The sequence below is a fragment of the Doryrhamphus excisus genome, linkage group LG15 (genome assembly GCF_037039965.1).
Source record: "Doryrhamphus excisus strain RoL-2023G ecotype Guam linkage group LG15, RoL_Dexc_Guam_v1.1, whole genome shotgun sequence".
NCBI classification, from domain to species: Eukaryota; Metazoa; Chordata; class Actinopteri; order Syngnathiformes; family Syngnathidae; genus Doryrhamphus; species Doryrhamphus excisus.
In genome coordinates this window covers 288,175-306,874 of record NC_136371.1, presented here as the reverse complement: position 1 = coordinate 306,874, position 18,700 = coordinate 288,175, and the positions used below count along the sequence as shown (strand labels likewise).

Genomic DNA, 18,700 nt, shown 5'->3' with positions numbered 1-18,700 from the left:
CAGTTTTATTATGAAGGAAGAAACCAGCAAACGTTGAGCTCTGCAGTTGGCCGTGGCTAAATGATTTATTGTTTCATATGACCAGATGTGAGGACACCGGAAGGACACATGCTAGTCATCACCCTCAATGGTAATGGTAATGGTAATGGTAATGGTAAAGGTAATGGTAATGGTTTTATTTCATTTGAACATGCATCAGATTCCAATTGAGTGCATCCCATAATCAGTTCCCAGTTCCACATGTCCAAAAGGAGTAGGAAGAAGCAAAGCTTATTAAATCCTACCCCTCCATCTGGTACTTTTACAATCACTAACTCTTACATTTGTTCACTTCCTGCTTTCCCAATATAGTGTAAGTTGTTTTTTTGTCCCGTAGTGAAGTACTGGGTGATATGAGCATCCAATGCCATAATGGGTACCATAGTGCGTGTCAATATAGTGATATATATAGCACATCATGACTGGTTCAAGACTCTTCATCCTTGTATTTAGCAAACATCAACTGCTTGTATTGTTTCTTGAATTGGCTCATCGTTGTGCATTGTTTGATTTCCTTACTCAATCCATTCCATAGTTTGATTCCACATACTGAAATGCTATGGCTAGCATAACGTAGTCCTAGCATAGAAGTGTTTCAAATGTACTTCTTCCCTGAGATCATATTTCTCCTCTCTTGTAGAGAAGTATTGGATGACATTTTTAGCTAATTGCTTATTTTTAGCCTTATGCATTATTTTAGCTGTTTGAAGATGAACTATATCAGCAAGTTGAAGTATTTGTGATTTTAGAAATAAAGAGTTAGTATGTTCTCTGTAGGCGGCATTATGAATTATCCTTACTGGCCTTTTTTGCAGTACATTTAGTGAGTGAAGATTGCTTTTATAGTTATTAGCCCATATTTCCCCACAATAAGTAAGACACGGTAGAACCAGAGAGCAATAAAGAGTGTGGAGTGATTTCTGATTGAGAACAAATGTATTTTCCTTCAACCTTTCAATGTCTAATAAATCAGTTCTACTGTGGCCAGAAGAAATTAGCGGATTGAGTTCAGTCTTCTTCTTCTTCTTCTTCTTGAAGTGTGGATCTCCATCCTGTGATGTCTGGTTCTGGTTTGGGAGATGAGAACTAGACTTGCACAGACCAAGGGCGGAAGGTTCCAGGTTCTGCTGGAGGACACTAGCACACAAAGATCTGCTGTTGCTGATTTCCATGCTAAATGTTGGAGAACAACATGACTGATTTTGCTGATTCTTACCAGCTTGGTAAAACGGTCACTGCAGGCATTTCGGATCCGCTCTGCGGAGGCGGGGCTATCCAGCCTGAACGGGCCGGTAATGCCCGACTCGGCCCGTGCTGCGCTAATGGCGTCTTTGATGGCAAAGAAAACAGATGATGCCAGGAACAAAGGAGGTTCGCCCACAGCCTGACAAAGACAACACATCACTTTCATCCTGCTGACATCTCATCAAGTCAATCAATACATAATCCATCACCCATCACCCATCACCCATCATCCATCATCCATAGAGCACCACGCAACCTTGGAGGCAAAGATGGCCTTGTCATTGGGTGCGTCACGGAGCAGCGAAACAGTTAGCTGGGTTGGAATGTCACCGAAGGCCGGGATCTTGTAAGAACCTGGACCCCGAGTGAGGAGGACACCCTGGGGGGAATAGTGAAGCTCCTCAAGGGTGAACAGACCCACGCCTTGCATGAAAGCCCCTTCCACCTGAGGAGAGACAGGAAGCATGGCATCTCTAACGTCTTAGCTTGGGGGTGACGTCTGGACTCACCTGACCGATGTCGATTGCTGGGTTGAGGCTAACGCCAACATCCATTACGATGGTCGTGCTCAGGTTCTGCAACGTTACAAAAAGGGGCAGTTTTACAAGGAGAGGATTTTCGCACATTCGGGATTCAGCACTCACAGGCCCGCAACTTGGCTGATTGGCCGACGTAAACGCAGTTCTTGTCCTAGGCTAGCTATTAACCTAGCTAATTAACCATACCTGTGGACAATTTGGGGTGGCTAATTAACCTAGCTAATTAACCATACCTATGGACAATTTGGGGTGGCTAATTAACCTAGCTAATTAACCATACCTATGGACAATGTGGAGTGGCTAATTAACCTAGCTAATTAACCATACCTATGGACAATTTGGGGTGGCTAATTAACCTAGCTAATTAACCATACCTATGGACAATGTGGAGTGGCTAATTAACCTAGCTAATTAACCATACCTATGGACAATTTGGAGTGGCTAATTAACCTAGCTAATTAACCATACCTATGGACAATTTGGGGTGGCTAATTAACCAAGCTAATTAACCATACCTATGGACAATTTGGGGTGGCTAATTAACCTAGCTAATTAACCATACCTATGGACAATGTGGAGTGGCTAATTAACCTAGCTAATTAACCATACCTATGGACAATTTGGAGTGGCTAATTAACCTAGCTAATTAACCATACCTATGGACAATTTGGGGTGGCTAATTAACCAAGCTAATTAACCATACCTATGGACAATTTGGGGTGGCTAATTAACCTAGCTAATTAACCATACCTATGGACAATTTGGGGTGGCTAATTAACCTAGCTAATTAACCATACCTATGGACAATGTGGAGTGGCTAATTAACCTAGCTAATTAACCATACCTATGGACAATGTGGAGTGGCTAATTAACCTAGCTAATTAACCATACCTATGGACAATGTGGAGTGGCTAAATAACCTAGCTAATTAACCATACCTATGGACAATGTGGAGTGGCTAATTAACCTAGCTAATTAACCATACCTATGGACAATGTGGAGTGGCTAAATAACCTAGCTAATTAACCATACCTATGGACAATTTGGGGTGGCTAATTAACCAAGCTAATTAACCATACCTATGGACAATTTGGGGTGGCTAATTAACCTAGCTAATTAACCATACCTATGGACAATTTGGGGTGGCTAATTAACCAAGCTAATTAACCATACCTATGGACAATTTGGGGTGGCTAATTAACCTAGCTAATTAACCATACCTATGGACAATTTGGGGTGGCTAATTAACCAAGCTAATTAACCATACCTATGGACAATTTGGGGTGGCTAATTAACCTAGCTAATTAACCATACCTATGGACAATGTGGAGTGGCTAATTAACCTAGCTAATTAACCATACCTATGGACAATTTGAAGTGGCTAATTAACCTAGCTAATTAACCATACCTATGGACAATTTGGGGTGGCTAATTAACCTAGCTAATTAACCATACCTATGGACAATTTGGGGTGGCTAATTAACCTAGCTAATTAACCATACCTATGGACAATTTGGGGTGGCTAATTAACCAAGCTAATTAACCATACCTATGGACAATTTGGGGTGGCTAATTAACCTAGCTAATTAACCATACCTATGGACAATGTGGAGTGGCTAATTAACCTAGCTAATTAACCATACCTATGGACAATTTGAAGTGGCTAATTAACCTAGCTAATTAACCATACCTATGGACAATTTGGGGTGGCTAATTAACCTAGCTAATTAACCATACCTATGGACAATTTGAAGTGGCTAATTAACCTAGCTAATTAACCATACCTATGGACAATTTGGGGTGGCTAATTAACCTAGCTAATTAACCATACCTATGGACAATTTGGGGTGGCTAATTAACCTAGCTAATTAACCATACCTATGGACAATTTGGGGTGGCTAATTAACCAAGCTAATTAACCATACCTATGGACAATTTGGGGTGGCTAATTAACCTAGCTAATTAACCATACCTATGGACAATTTGGGGTGGCTAATTAACCTAGCTAATTAACCATACCTATGGACAATGTGGAGTGGCTAATTAACCTAGCTAATTAACCATACCTATGGACAATTTGGGGTGGCTAATTAACCTAGCTAATTAACCATACCTATGGACAATTTGAAGTGGCTAATTAACCTAGCATGCAAGCGTGGCAAAAAGGGAAATATTTTTCCTCAAAAGTACCACTTTCAGTACTGCGAGCAGTTTTCCAACTGACTTGATATCACCGTCAGCAGACAAAACAAAACACAGTGACTGATGCACGACCGTGCCCCAGCGCTGTTTGAAAAAAAAAAAAGTACAAGTTTAAGATTGAGAGAGGTGTCATATTTGATCTCGCGTATGTCAGCCGTACACGCGTGATGGATGCTTGATGCCCCTCTTCCAATACTGTGCAAGCGTACTTAATGTTGTGGCCAGTCAGTGCGGGTGCCAGTTACCAATGTCTGCGTATTGCCAACTGACAAAGACCTACATTCTTGTTTTGTAGGTAACACGCCTGTTTTACGATGACTTTGTGGAAGAAGAAAAACTACATTTGAAGGGAAAACTAGGCCTGATGCCCTGATCAGTGACCGTGGATGCCAATGAGACCACTCATTCGTCACCTTTGACTGATGCCTGTCTGTCTCAGGAATATATGAGCATTTTCTTGAAACGTAAATAATGATGGAATGTACTGGTTTCGTACTCGTAGCTAACTTGACTTATGCGGTATGTAAAGGTAGAGTTAAGTCAAGTTAGGCTTACAAACCTTGTGAGCTCCAGTCAAACAGTCCACCTCCACCTCAGAAGAGGCCACTCCATAGCTGAAGTAGTTGAACACTCGGCCAGAGTTGGTGTCAAAGTGGTATCCCAAATCCGGGGTCCTGGAGAAAAAGGGGGGCTGGTGGATTGGTTTCCTGCATCAGGTAGATCAAACATGGACGTACTTGTAAAAGCCGCTAGCGCTCAGGGAGACGCGGTCCAAGTAGGCTGCTTTCACCTGCAACTCGGATGCAACAAGTCATTGTGGTTCCGACTTTTGAGTCCAGTGTTGCGTACTCACCCAGTCTTCCCATGATCCTTTGGGGTTTTGGCTTTTATAGGGTTCCAGGCGCTCGTTGAGTATCTGGCAGGCATTTTTCACAGCAGCACCATTGAGGTCTGAGGAGGCCGAGGCAGCGGTGGGACTTGTGTTAGGGACCGTATTAGTGCTGGTCTCCGTTATGTGGATCTTTGAGCAGGGGACACCGAGAACCCGGCTGGCAACCTGGAACAGTTGGCTTCAGTTGGCTTGTTCATCAGCCAAGTCTTAAATAACCAATCTGCTTCGGCCCCCAGGATGCCCAAGATACCTGGACCATCTTTGTGTGGAGACCCTGTCCCATTTCTGTCCCACCATGAGTCAGCAGCACCGAACCGTCCGTGTAGATGTGGACTAACGCGCCGGCCTAGAAACAAAAAGGTGATTCTGAAGCTTCATCCTTTTATGGTTTGAAAATAGCGCCAACACGGTGGATCAGACCTGGTTAAGGAAGGAAACGGTGAAGCTGATGCCAAACATGGTCGGTACGATGGCGAGGCCTCGTTTGGTCCATCGGTTCTGTCTGTGAGCGCAGACTTGATGTGACATTCCAACGATGAGACCAAACATCAACCCACCTGTTGTAGAGCTCAACGGCAGCTCGCCGGCGCTGGTATTGTGAGCGGGAAAGGCACTCGTCCCAGCAGCGGTCCAACGTGAACTGTTCCAGGACCTGGTTGTACGGTGTCAGGTCTCCTTGGACGTACAGGTTCATTCTGCGAACCTGCTCAAGTAGAAATGGCGGACAGTGAGCGGATGCTTCTTTTTCGCCAGCTAGCTGTTTTGCGTCAGACTTGCCAGACCTTGTCGGCTGGCAAGTCCAGGCTCTGGGCTACATCCGTTATCCAGCTCTCAGCAACCAGCATGCCTTGCGGGCCTCCAAAGCCTCTGAAGGCAGTGTTAGACGCCAAGTTGGTGCGGCACAGGAAGCCGCGACCGCGCACGTTTGCAATGCTGTACGAGTTCTCCATGTGGAACAGAGCGCGCTCCATGACCTCCACGACAAAAGTACAATTGAACTCAAAGTATCATGACAAATGGTATTGTGGAGAATACTCACCGCTAGAGAGAGGTCAAGGGAGTTGCCGACGTTACTGTAGTACGACACATCCAGAGCCACAATCTTCCCGCTCTTGAGGAAACCCACCTATCACAGCAAGGGAACGTAACTTGAGATGTTTGTCTAGTTTGACTGCAATGTTCTTGCAATTAACTGAGTAAATCTACTAAGTACTACGTACTAAGTACTACGTACTAAGTACTACATACTACGTACTACGTAGACATTCCTCGGATTGGCTGCCTCACATCAACCTAACCGCCAATAGCTTTGACCAGGCTTTGGTACGTGTGCAGGTCTTTCTTCTGGTGGCTAACCATCTAAGAAAGGGTCACCTTCAGGAGTTGAGAGAACCGCTGAGCTCTTTACCACAAAAGAAGGAAGGACCTTTGCTCCCATGCACAATATTTGAAAGGTAGTATTCTTGCTGCACATCAAGACTGACAATCAAACTAAACCATATCCCATTTTTCTATTCTTGCCTGGCATCAATGTCTTCTAGTTGTTGTTATTGGATCTACTGAAAACAGGCAAAGGATGTCTAGTTGCCACCACAGCGAGTAGAAGTGATTGACAGATGGGCTGGAAGATACAGCCACTATCAGGAGCAGCCATCTCTGTTTTGTTAGCCCTTAAATTTGTACTGAAAAAAAAACATTAGTATTATTATTATTCTACCATTAGTAATATGTTTAGTAGAACAAAAACTGGATTTACTTTTTTACTGGTTTTCAGTTTCACGGCAGTCCATCTATCAGTTTCTGAAAGTAAATACTTTTTATGAATCTTAATCATTTAATCATAATAGTATGGGATTTAATTTTATTTTCCTGTTGTCTGTATCCCCTTTTTGTGTGTGTTATATAAGTTGTCACAACATCAGTGAATGTTATTATTGCGTTATTGTTATGTAATATGTCATCTATCCATCAATTAGAGCCAGCTCACATCTCATTAGTTATGTCATTGGGCAGGGTTTTTTAAAAATGGGTGGGGCATAAACCGGAACTGGGCGTGGTTTAACCAGAAATGGGTGGGTGCTTCAATTGTTACATAATTTAAAGTCTGAGATGGTCATGTATTGATCAGAAGTTGCTGTATGTATTGCATGTACAGCTACACGTGTACTGTGTATGTGTGTGTATCGTCTGTGATCTGAATTATTTTGGAATAATCTGCCTGAAATTGGCCATTCCTCCAGTGATGGCAAACAAGGACATTTATTTTTGTTCAGATGAACGTCCACGCCAGCCCCTTACGTCTCCGATGGGGTGAACTCCTACCTTGTATTTTCCATAGAATGGATGTCTCCCTCCAGTGATCAACATATCTTCATCCCGGTCCAGCATGCACCTGACGGGCCGCTGCAGCCTGCCGTACACAGAGACAACAACCGTGCTGGCATGTTTCTACAAACATGTTGAAGTGATTCGTTTAGCCACACTTGTGCGCTGCCACGGCAACCACGGTGGAGAGTACAGTACTCCGAGTCTCCTTTCCCCCAAAGCCTCCACCCATCCTCTTCACACGGACGGCCACCCTGTTGGCGGGGATGCCCAAAGCCTTGGCCACCAGAAACTGAATTGAAATCAAATCAAAGTCTTCATCAAATCGGATTTTTACAATCAAACTCTTAACTCTTCAGTTTTCCCTCACTTGTGTCTCAGAGGGATTCTGAGTGGAAGCAAAGATCTCCATTTCATCATCTTCCCCTCGTGGGACAGCCACAGTCACATTGGTCTCCAGGTAGAAATGTTCTTGACCGCCGATGTGCATCTCACCTGTCAGCAATCAGTCCGTTTAGTCCAGGGGTGTCAAACTCATTTTAGCTAGGACAATCGACTTCCAAGTGGGCAGCGGTAAAATCATGGTGGGATTTTTAGAAAACAAGCAGTGGCGTCAAATTAATGAAATAAATAATTTTATATTTTTTTTTTTTTTTTACAAAAAAATCTGTTATATAATAGGGCAAAAGCAGGCTAATACTAGACTTCTACTACTACTGCTAGTAGTAGTAATAATCAGAAAAAGAATAATGATGATTACTAATATAATAATGATTATGATATGATTGATGACTGTCCACTGGACAGAATGGTTGCAGAGCTTGTGTACATTGTGTGTACTTGTGTACATTTAATGGTGGCCTAAAACTATTGAGTATCTCTACTAAATCTGTCCAAAAGTGGGAAACTTATATCCCGCTTCTTCTTCCTTATTTGGTTTTTGGATTTTTTTGAATGTCTACTACATTCATTCATATCCTGTGCATCTGAAAACAAGTATAAACAGTTTGCCTGCTTAACACAATTACTCTAGCGCCATCCAGTGGAAGTAATTAGAACAGCAGTTAATTTTATTGAAAAGGCATCTCATTTTTCTACTTTATAAAATCGTCTCACGGGCCGGATTAAACCTGTCTGAGGGCCTGATCCAGCCGACGGGCCGTATGTTTGACACCCCTGGTTTGGTCATGTGAGCAACTGGAGCACGCCCATCTGCCTACATTGGTACCTTCCAGGATGTGGTCTGCCTGTTTAAACCCTGCCTCCAGGTCTCCGTTCTGGATGGTTCTGATTGGCTGATAGAAGGACTGGGCAGCAATGGCTTCCTGGGAACAAATCAGAACAGCTTGAATCGATGCGTTCTTAGACGTGCCGTCTGATCCAGGTATTGTCACCTGTATGGTGATGATAGGCTGCAGCTCCTCGTACTGGATCCTGACGGCTTTGGCGGCTCGCTGGGCATGAAGCTGTGTGTCAGCCACCACAGCGCCAATGATGTGACCCACACATGTCACCTAAAGCGAGGGATGAAGAAATTACTTTCTTTTCTTTTGCTGCTAGGGAATAAGGAACCTCTACCACATGTGCCTGATGGTGGCGTCTTTAGGAAGAACTTAGCTTACCCCACTTGAAGTTGTCTCATTGTAATAATTTGGACTCGCACAAATAAATGTGTGAGTCCATTGAAAAATAAGGCGGGGATCCCAAATGGCCCCTGCACCGCACATTGGGCCAGACCAAATCATACCTGGCTGTCAGCAAGGACGGTCTCATCATGCACAACCTTTCCAGTCACGTTGCTACCAGGAACGTCGTCGGCAAAGACGCAGCAAACAAAGCCAGGAGATTGCTCCGCTGCTGACGAGTCAATGGAGCTGGGAAGCGATGGTTTTGTGAGAGCCAGTCGCCAGTCGGAGCAGGCGCGTGCATGGAGTGAGCGGAGTCTTACAGGATGCGAGCATGCGCCTTGCTGCTGGTGACGAGCGCCAGGTACAGCTCCTTCTCAAATAGCGGTATGTCGTCACAGTACACCGCCTCACCTGTCGCCTGCTTCAGAGCCGAGAGGTGCATCAAGGGGCGGCCCAGCACGTCACCTTGGTTCTGACCTTCTGGAACCTCCTGCAGGCCAAAGACTTCATGAGGTCTTTAATGGGCCCTTATGGTCCTGAACGGACGGATACTCTACCTGGTAGATCTGGACGCTGGATGGTGTCTCTGAGTGGTAAAGTTCTGTTGCACTGAGAAAGTCAGATCTGAGTTCCTCCACATTGATGCCCTGCCAGGGGACAACCAACTCATTATTTCATATTATTAGTATTATTATCATTATTATTACTGGGCTGTCCAAAGGCTGCACACACGTGGGACCGATCCGTGGGCAGGGTGGAACTGGTGAACCAGTGAAAGAAGCAATAATAAAACCACTATACCCAATAGAAAAACACTGAAGTTTTGTAACAATGTCACATTTAATGTGAATGTATGCGAGTTTTCCCAACATGTGGGACTGGTTCCCTAATAGCCCGCAGTGAGTGAAATCAGCAAAGTAGCCAAGTTGTCATATTGTATGTTTTAAGGTCTTTAAAACCTGTAAACCCCTAACAATAACTTTTAGAGAGACTTTTCTCACATTTTAAACACTCCTAAACTTATATATGTTCATATATATTCACTGCTCTGCATTTTTGTATCCTTGTTAAAACAAATTCCTCCAATTTGGAGTGGCCAATTAACCTAGCATGTTTTTGGAATGTGGGAGGAATGTGGGAGATGGCCGAGGATGGAATTGAATGTTTTCTGGGATGCATACAAACATCTTAGCTGCTCGAGCAAACGTTTTTAGATCAATCCATTTGTCTTCTTTTATAGCTATTCATAATTTCATCTTTTAGAAAACAAAACAGTGCTAACAGACTTGGAATATTTTTCCATACTCAAAATTTTTAAATACTTTTTCTGAAGTTAGTTGTCATTTATTGTGTGATTAATTAATTAATTATCATCTCAGGTTTAGTACTCACGATACAGTTTTTTTTCCTGAATAAGAAAACATTTGAATCTGGTGAGATCTTGTGACACCCCAGTTGTGGAGGAACCCTGATCAGATCATTAAAATTGGATTTGGTGGCTAACGCTAACGCTAACGTGCCAAACCACTACGTTATCATATTGTCATATTCTAATCACGTTCCTTCTGATGGGGGTGTGTCCTTTGGGACCCTGGGCTACACTTTGGTCTCCCCTGCTTTAAGAGATTTTGGAATTAGGTTACCACTTTGGTTCCTGGTCAGCTGACCTGTCGTCGGAGCTTCTGCAGCACAGTCAGGTAGAACTTGTAGAAGAGGCTGAGGCTCAGTGTTTGCCGATACGACACCATGCCTCCTGGCACGGAGGGATCAAGGCTCAACTCCTCCGCCAGCGAGCGGCACGCTTCTTCCAGCATCTCCTCCCCCCAGCATCTGGACGACATCCCAGCGCATCAACTACCGTATTCCCTCCAATGATCTCGACCTTGGTGCTCGTTACCTTCCCAGGACTTTCTGTGCTGTATTGTTTGCTAGCACCGTGGTCGCTGCCATGCCACCGTAGCTCAGCTTCATGTCCTCCACAGTTGTTGTACCGGCTTTGAACGTGACGCTCATGGCAGCGGTGACAATGCTGATGTCGTCTTCTCGGCGAGGGGACTGCTTGAAGGCTGAGACAAACTGATTCTACGGAGGACAAACAGGAACTGTAAGCACTCAGGTGAGATCTGGTGGTCAGCTGGTGGTCAGCTGGTGTGCCGGGTTGCATCTACCCTGGTGCTGAAGGGGATCTGGATGGACAGCAAGACCTCTTGTGGTCGGAGCAGCGTCTTCCTGTAGCCTACAAAGAAACTGTTGTCCATCTGAACCACACGGCTGCCATCTGACCGGCAGACAAAAGGGATACGGTCAAAGGTCACACAAGTCTGACTTCTGAGAAAGTCGTAAGCGGAATTTAACGCTTTCAGCTTGAGCGGCCGGCAAACGTGTTTCCTACCTTTGGCAATCAATGTGAGTTTACAGCCCGCCGCCATGAAAACAGGATTAAGGTCTGATATGGGGCTGGCGGTCATGATGTTACCACCAACAGCCTGAAATGCACACACACCTGCTCAGTGTCTGAACATCCATTGTCCACATGTCCTGCAGCTAGCATCTCCACCCACCGCAACGTTGCGTATCTGCTGGCCAGCAAACCATCGCAGCTGCTCCAGCACGGCGAGGAAGACCTCAGTCTGGTGCGGAGGGAGCGTCACCACGGCCTGGTTCAGCACCGCCTCCATTTGGCTGAGAGTGCACGCTGCACCAAACTCAATCCCTGCGAGATCGCCCAAAGTCAGACGTGTGTTCAACCAGCTTTAGCGTCAGTACTGACCGTCTTCAGTGTGTGTCACTCTGTGGAGCTCAGGGATGAATGCTGGCGCCAGAATGACAGGATACAGCACGTTCTTGAACTTGACTTCTATACCTGCACGCACAAGCACGCACCAGTCAGCAGATGGTTGGCTACCGTGGTCCCGTGTCTCGGATGTTGGAGGTTCACGCACCCACTTCAGTGTTTCCCACCACCACTCGGGCTTCCGGGTGTTTCCATTTCAGAAGCAGAAACTCATCCAGGTTGTCAGGCTGCAGCCACGTGGTTCGGTTGTTGTGGAAACGCAGCGAACGTGTCTTCTGACTTTTGCTGAGGGACTAGACGGGTCCAGGGCAAGAAAACAACAAGGGAAGATATGTATTTATATTAAATCATGTTGGTAACATGTAAAAAAAGCCATTACCAAAAATGGCTTCATCCAAGACCCCCGGTACTGGAGGACTGGCTTTGGAACTATTAACACATAGACTGAGGACTGAAGAAGAAGATGTGGAGGAAAATGGCTGAAGTGGACACTGTCCACGGACAGAAACCAAGGAAATGACTCAAATTACACGATGACAAGGAATGTGAAATCCTAACTTGTGTATGCCCCCTTTTTGTTTTGAGTTTGCTTTTATTAATGTTGACGTTTTGTTTCAAAAAAATGGAAAAAATAAAGGCTGTGGTTTTGGTAACATGACTATAGGGGTGTTAGTCCATGCCCAGAGGGCTCTAATAATACAGAAATATATGTATATGTATATATTTAGAAGGTTTAGAGGTTTTCCTATGATCCAACTACAAATATATTGCATTTAGAAATAAGGAATCCCACTTCACTGAAATTCACCTATCACAAATAAAGAAGGGGTTACTGTTACGTATGAAGTATTTATTCTGAGACACGGCATTTAATGCCAGAAGCGTGATGCTGCCAGTGTATGAGTGTTTATTTCTCACCATGAGCTCTGGAGGGAAGATGACCTCCTGCGTTGGGTCAAGTGGTGCGAAGTCAGAGGAGTTAAAGAGCGCCGAGGCCGGCTGAAAATGGAAGGTCCCATCAATCCAGTTTAAAACGCTACACGGTACAACTCAACACACTTACGTTCATTCACACTTACCTCTTCATTATCTCCGTTCGCGTCGGTCATACAGCAGCCATTTTCCCGTCCCCTGCCCCCACAGCATCCGCCCTCCTGAGGGAAAATCCAACATGGAGTTTAAGTGGAAGTGCAGTAACACACATCATAAGTTCCTATTAGAACTTTCTCACCATGGTAAAGGTTTTGTAGGCTTCCAGGATAGGTCGATAGCCAGTGCAGCGACAAAGGTTTCCTTGGAATAAGTACCTTTTGTTGAAATCATGCACATCATACAAATGCCAGAATTGCATAAACAAGCTCTACCCTGAAAGGCCTCCTCCACGTCAGCCATTTTGGGTGTGGGGTTGTTCCTCAGCAGCGCGTACATGGACATGACAATTCCTGGGGTGCAGAAACCGCACTGAGAGCCGTGAGCCTTCGCTATTCGCTCCTACAACAACGACAAGTTCTCGTCTTTCATCATTGTGTCAAAACTTTGTCGGAACTGCAAGTTTTAGTTTGATAGCTCTTTTATTGGAACTTGTGTGCTGGTAACGTCCTCGGTACATACCAGTATACTGACAGTCGACAGAAACTTAGTTTCTGTAGAAATGTATGCATATTTCTACTTGTAGGGGAGTTGTAGTTATACCTTGTGGATTTATCGTTCAGCCAGGTTAGCTCGCTCTTAAAGCAGCTGTATCACCATGGCAACTGAAGCTAAACTCCATAAGCGAGAGAGATTTGCAGATGAGGGAATACGCTCGGTGCTCAGACGAGCACCAGGAATAAAATAAAATGTAAAAAGTAATAATTAGCCAATGTAAACCTCACAGTGATCCTTGTGTGAGTACTCACGTCAACACTGCCAACTAGTGGTAACAATGAGATACAAAAAAAGACATACAGTACTTTTGGCTTTTTTGCTCAGATTGTTTTTTTTTTTAAGTGTTAAAATGTCAAAGTTGTGCAATGATAAATGAAAAGACTAGTAGGGTACAGTTTATAGGTTATGAGTATAATAAATCAATGTTAATGTAATGTCCTTATTGGGTGGCTTTTAGCAGTCATAATCTTTTGGGAACTCCTCACAAGTACTAATTTTTTGATCAAATATACTGGCTGGGATCGCTTCAGTGTTCAGTGGAAGTAGAATAATAAGACGTAAAATGCCCCCTTTCACGTGAACGTAAACTTTATGATAGCAAACAGGTTTGCTATCATGGGGGAGATACGGCAGTCCGACAGCAAGAAGCGGGGCCGGTCCAGACCAATTGGCAGTTTGGCCTTTGGCGCCCTTTGCTCTTCACAGACGAGAGCAGCATCACACTGAGCCCATGTGACAGTCTGGAGATGCTGTAGAGAATGCGTTCTCCAACTTCCTCCGGCGTGACGGCTTTGGCACCGAGTCAGTAACGCTCTGGGAAGCCAAATGGGCTAGTTTGAGGTACCTTGACTGCCGTTAAAAATAGAGTAGTTGGAAAAAGTCTTCCCTTTATGGTGATTTTAAACAGTGTACCGTGTTTGTGGCTGTGTTTTGTTTCTTACTATTTTAAACCTGTTGTGCTTCTCCTGCAAAATCATCAAATCAAGACCAAAATAATCCATAAGCAAAATCAGTATAAATTGAATGAAAGGGTCGTTTTCATCTATTACCTGCACAGGATGCAGTTGTCGAGCAACACTGCCGATGCCTTCCACGGTCGTCACGGCAACCAGATGCAAGGAACAGATTGGGGCGAGGCAGGCATTGACCGCATAGTGACTGAGCGAAGCTAAGGAGCGGTCTGCGTCATAAATCCTAAATCAATGTGTGATTGCTGTCAGATGGCAACACGTGACTGCAGGCCAGCAAAGATGCTTTGGAACGCATCCGAGGACGTCAAGGATACACAAGCTGCTGCGTGGATGCTTGATATTTGGACAACATTACTGTACACGCTCCACATCCGCCTTCAGCACAGCCCAGCTTGGTTCCCGGGAGGCCCACTGGGAAGAACACTTATTAATACACACAATTCCTCACAGCAACTATTAAGTTTGAAGAAGGTCATGAGACGAGCCCATAACATGTCAATGGGCCCCGTGGTGTGTGTGAGACTGATTGGATTCCATGGGAATTGTTCTAAAGTACCAATAAATTTGGCTGGGATTCGGGGGTGGGGGGGGGGGGTGTAAACTTGTTGTCAAACTTGTTATCATGTAATGTGTGTGTGTGTGTATGTGACTTACATTTCCTCCTCAAATATGTGAGCAAGGTCATCTCAGGATCTGCATTTGTCTCCACGACCTGCACAACAAATTCCTTTCATTTATGCTGCATGGTGACTGCGGAGCAATAAATTACAGTTATAACTGTCACCACGTGGGAGTTAGCATCCGTAACAGTTAGTAATAGTTTCCCTTCATGCCTTAGTTCCTGTTTCATGCCCTTATTTTGTATTCACTTCCTGTGTTGATCTGTTTCGTTTTCCCTCGCTTTGCATTTATCCCTCGCACCTGTTTCCTATCTGAGTGATGTCTATTTAGTTCCGGCGCGTGCTCCTTGCGTTGTTGGATGATAATAATAATAATAATAATAATAATAATAATAATAAATTTTATTTCAAAGCGCCTTTCAGGACACATAAGGTCGCTGTACAGAAGATATAAAAACACCAATGTAAAATACAAGATAAAAGAGAACATACAATAATGGATGATTGTCGTTTTTCTGTTTGTTCATGCTAGTTGTTTTGTTGCATTGCATCATCCATTAAAAGACATTTCACCTGCATTTGGGTCCAGCTCTCCGCATTCTGGGGTCACAACGCAACGCCGTGACAATAATACAACATTTACTCAAGTCAAAGTACGTAAAGTATACATAAAGTACATATATGAGCCGTATTAGTGACGAGCAAACCTATTGTCGGTGTCCCGTCCAGCCATGGCCCCTCATCAACTGGTGCTACTTAGCATTACTGCGCATGTGTACAACAAGGAAGCCTGTTTCATGCCACTTTATCAACTGGTGCTACTTAGCATTACTGCGCATGTGTACAACAAGGAAGCCTGTTTCAATGTTCTAAATGTGGACATTCTGTCTTTCACATGAGTACAATATTTGGACAAAATCTTAATATATTACTGTATTTTATTTAATATACATGTAATATACAGTTCAACAAATTAAAATAAGTTTCAAAATCTATTGAATAAATCATCGATGCGAAGACATTCAGAGACATGTTGTGATATGTGCTATTCTACACCGGTCACTGAGAGGTCAATTCTATACAGAAATAGAAATCCAAAGGAAAAAAAGGAAAAAAACTACAAGTGTGAATCGACAACCAATTAACCGCCATAAACAAGGAATGAGTGTAGATGGATGGAAAGAAAGTATGTGTGACAAATATGTCAAAACTGACTGTTAATATTGACCCTGCAAAATCTGCAAAATCCACAGTAGTTTATCATTGGCTGAATGGCCTAGGTTCCCAAAATGAGGTACTCGTACCCCAAGGGGTACACCAATTGTAACGGGGTACGTGAATAAAAATAAAAACAATCAGTGCCTAACTCTCAGGTTCGGGTGCGTCTGATCACCTCATGCCGCAAGGAGAACGTTCATTGCTCTGTGTGCCTACGGTATATTAAATAAGTTTGTTATTGTGTGCATTGAGAGTGTTTAATCTTGAAGATTATTATTATTTGGATCTTCCTACCACCGGGGGTTCCCATGAAAATGACGCTTTATTGTACTGAAAGTATTTTGTTGTTGAACTTTCCCGATAAGTTTGATATTAAATTAATATGCACGCCTTATTGGGTGACAGCTTTTAGCAGTCCTAATCTTTTGGGAACTCCTCACAAGTACTAAGTACTCATTTATCATCAAATATACTGGCTGGGATGGCTTCAGTTTTCAGTGGAAGTAGAATAATATGACGTCAAATGCCCAATTTGGTGATTTTGGGAACCACTGCCGTGTATCCCATAGGCAGGGGTGCATGGCTCCATGGAACACCACAATCAGAAGATGATGACTTTTGCTGTATTTGCAACCATCATGGTTTATCACTTTAAATCTGGATGAGTCGTTGTCACAATAAATCATTGAGTTCAGTGAACATACACGTACCTTTTTCCCGTTAACGAAGAAAATGAGCTCATCAGCGGCGGTCTCGCTGTCCCCCATGTTGCTGTCCTGTTCCCTCAAGCGTATGAGACCTCTCTGACCTGACAAGAGTCTAATTACAGTTGTAAGAACTACAAGGGGGTGTGAGCTTTCCGCCCTGCCCCTGCTGTCCCGAACCACCCACAAGCTGCGACCAAGTCACCATCATCCAGAAATAGTCTGCTAAATGCTTGATGGATGGTGTGCAATATGTGTCTCTTTTTCTTTTTATACCAGTCTACTGTCCCTGGGTTTGTCCTACTGTGTTTAGTCTGCACAGTGTCTTGTACGTATACCTTACCCTCAACCTGCCCAGGGGGTCTTGCAGATGGAAATGAGCTAAAATAAGGCTAAAATCTGGCATATTTACATTTGTAAAAGTTCATGAATATGTGCTGTTCCCTCTTTAAATCAATCAATAAATAAATAAATAACTAAATAATCCAGTGGGGACACAAGTCTCCAGCAATCTCCGGCATCGCATGTGAACTTTGAATCCTGACACAGCGCAACAAATTCTCTGGTCTGTGTAATTATTCACAGATGGGAAGGTGTCTCCGTGTAAAGGCCAACAAATGTTGTGCATCAGTTTTACATGAAGAAGTAAGGTTAAAAGAGCATTTAGTTGAAGAATGCTCATAATGATTCTAGTCTGCTTCCTGCTGATGGCTGACATTTCACATATTGTTTGAAATGACACACATGATGGCCTTTCCACACGCATTCCGCATTCAAACTGCATCATATGGTTCATATGTCGTTTTTCCACACGCGTGTTAATGAGACAACGCTAAGCTCTTACTCCTTCTGACCAGTAATGAAACATTGACTTGTTTTTACTGCGCTGAATTGTTCACAAAGCCTTGAAACCCAAATATTTCACAAGCCTTTTTCAACAATGCTGACTTGCTAATAAAGGAGTTCTGAGCTCAGACATTCCCAAATTTAGGGACATTTTCCAAAATCAGAGTGATCAAACGACAGCCTGCATGCCGAGCATCTTAATCTGGCATGAAGTATCTTTGGAAATGATTATTATTTTCAAATCATTGAGAAGCGATACTATTGTGACATTTGAGTGACACAGGAAATAATCATAGAACCATCTAATCCACCTGCAACATGTGGGAATTCACTTCAACATCTAACTACAATTAACTACAATTGGACACATATCCTCCCGCTGCAAAGCATTCTGGGTAGCTTGCGGGACACTCATTGATTGCCAAACAAGTGGAGATGGTCATCGGGGAAGTAAACAAGGTACAACGTTCACATCCTCTGAATGTTTTATACTTCATACATTATATTGCATGTACACAGTACTTGTAAACAACAGTTAAAGTTACAGTACGCGTTGTTGATCCAGCTAGCGCTTCAATAAAAGAACGTATTCCTGACCAAGTGCCTGTGACAATCTATTGTCTGACTCAAGATTGATATACCGTATTTTCCAGACTATAAGAGCACTTTTTTCCATAGGTTGGCTGTTCCTGCGACTTATACTCCAGAACGACTTATAAATGAAAAAAGTGTTTATGTTCCATAAACCCTGGACACCTTTTGTGTTCATGTTTATTTTTAGTGTAGCTGAATAAGCATTGTGTTAGCATATCTTACACCTATTCAGCCTGTTCTCTATTCTTTTATTGGTACAACTTGCCTTCCAAGAGGACCTAATGTCTGTTTTGGTCAAGCAGTCCAAATAAATTACCCGCAAAAAATGCCACTTATCCTCCAGTGTGACTTATGGATGTTTTTTTCTACCTAATGATGCATTTTTGGCCTTGTGCCACTTATACTCCGGAGCGACTTATAGTCCAGAAAATATGGT

The 18,700-nt window shown here is 43.6% G+C and overlaps 1 protein-coding gene across 1 annotated transcript; it reads right to left on the bottom strand.

Moving 5' to 3' along the window:
- Positions 1 to 503: 503 nt before the first annotated feature.
- xdh (xanthine dehydrogenase) lies at positions 504 to 17,318 on the bottom strand. Its single transcript, XM_058050887.2, has 35 exons — positions 16,831 to 17,318; positions 14,937 to 14,994; positions 14,597 to 14,693; positions 14,361 to 14,469; positions 13,029 to 13,155; positions 12,896 to 12,957; positions 12,744 to 12,818; positions 12,583 to 12,663; positions 11,813 to 11,957; positions 11,641 to 11,733; positions 11,432 to 11,583; positions 11,263 to 11,356; positions 11,039 to 11,148; positions 10,768 to 10,952; positions 10,538 to 10,700; positions 9,428 to 9,517; positions 9,191 to 9,360; positions 8,990 to 9,116; positions 8,637 to 8,756; positions 8,471 to 8,567; positions 7,613 to 7,737; positions 7,401 to 7,534; positions 7,240 to 7,327; positions 5,957 to 6,043; positions 5,700 to 5,891; positions 5,475 to 5,620; positions 5,338 to 5,419; positions 5,168 to 5,263; positions 4,879 to 5,082; positions 4,763 to 4,815; positions 4,585 to 4,699; positions 1,794 to 1,859; positions 1,541 to 1,729; positions 1,256 to 1,423; positions 504 to 1,176 (listed from the first exon to the last, which is right to left on the bottom strand). Exons 1-35 carry the CDS (start codon positions 16,885 to 16,887, stop codon positions 1,126 to 1,128), a joined length of 4,008 nt encoding a protein of 1,335 aa, XP_057906870.2. The 5' UTR covers positions 16,888 to 17,318; the 3' UTR covers positions 504 to 1,125.
- Between the last annotated feature and the right edge of the window lie 1,382 nt (positions 17,319 to 18,700).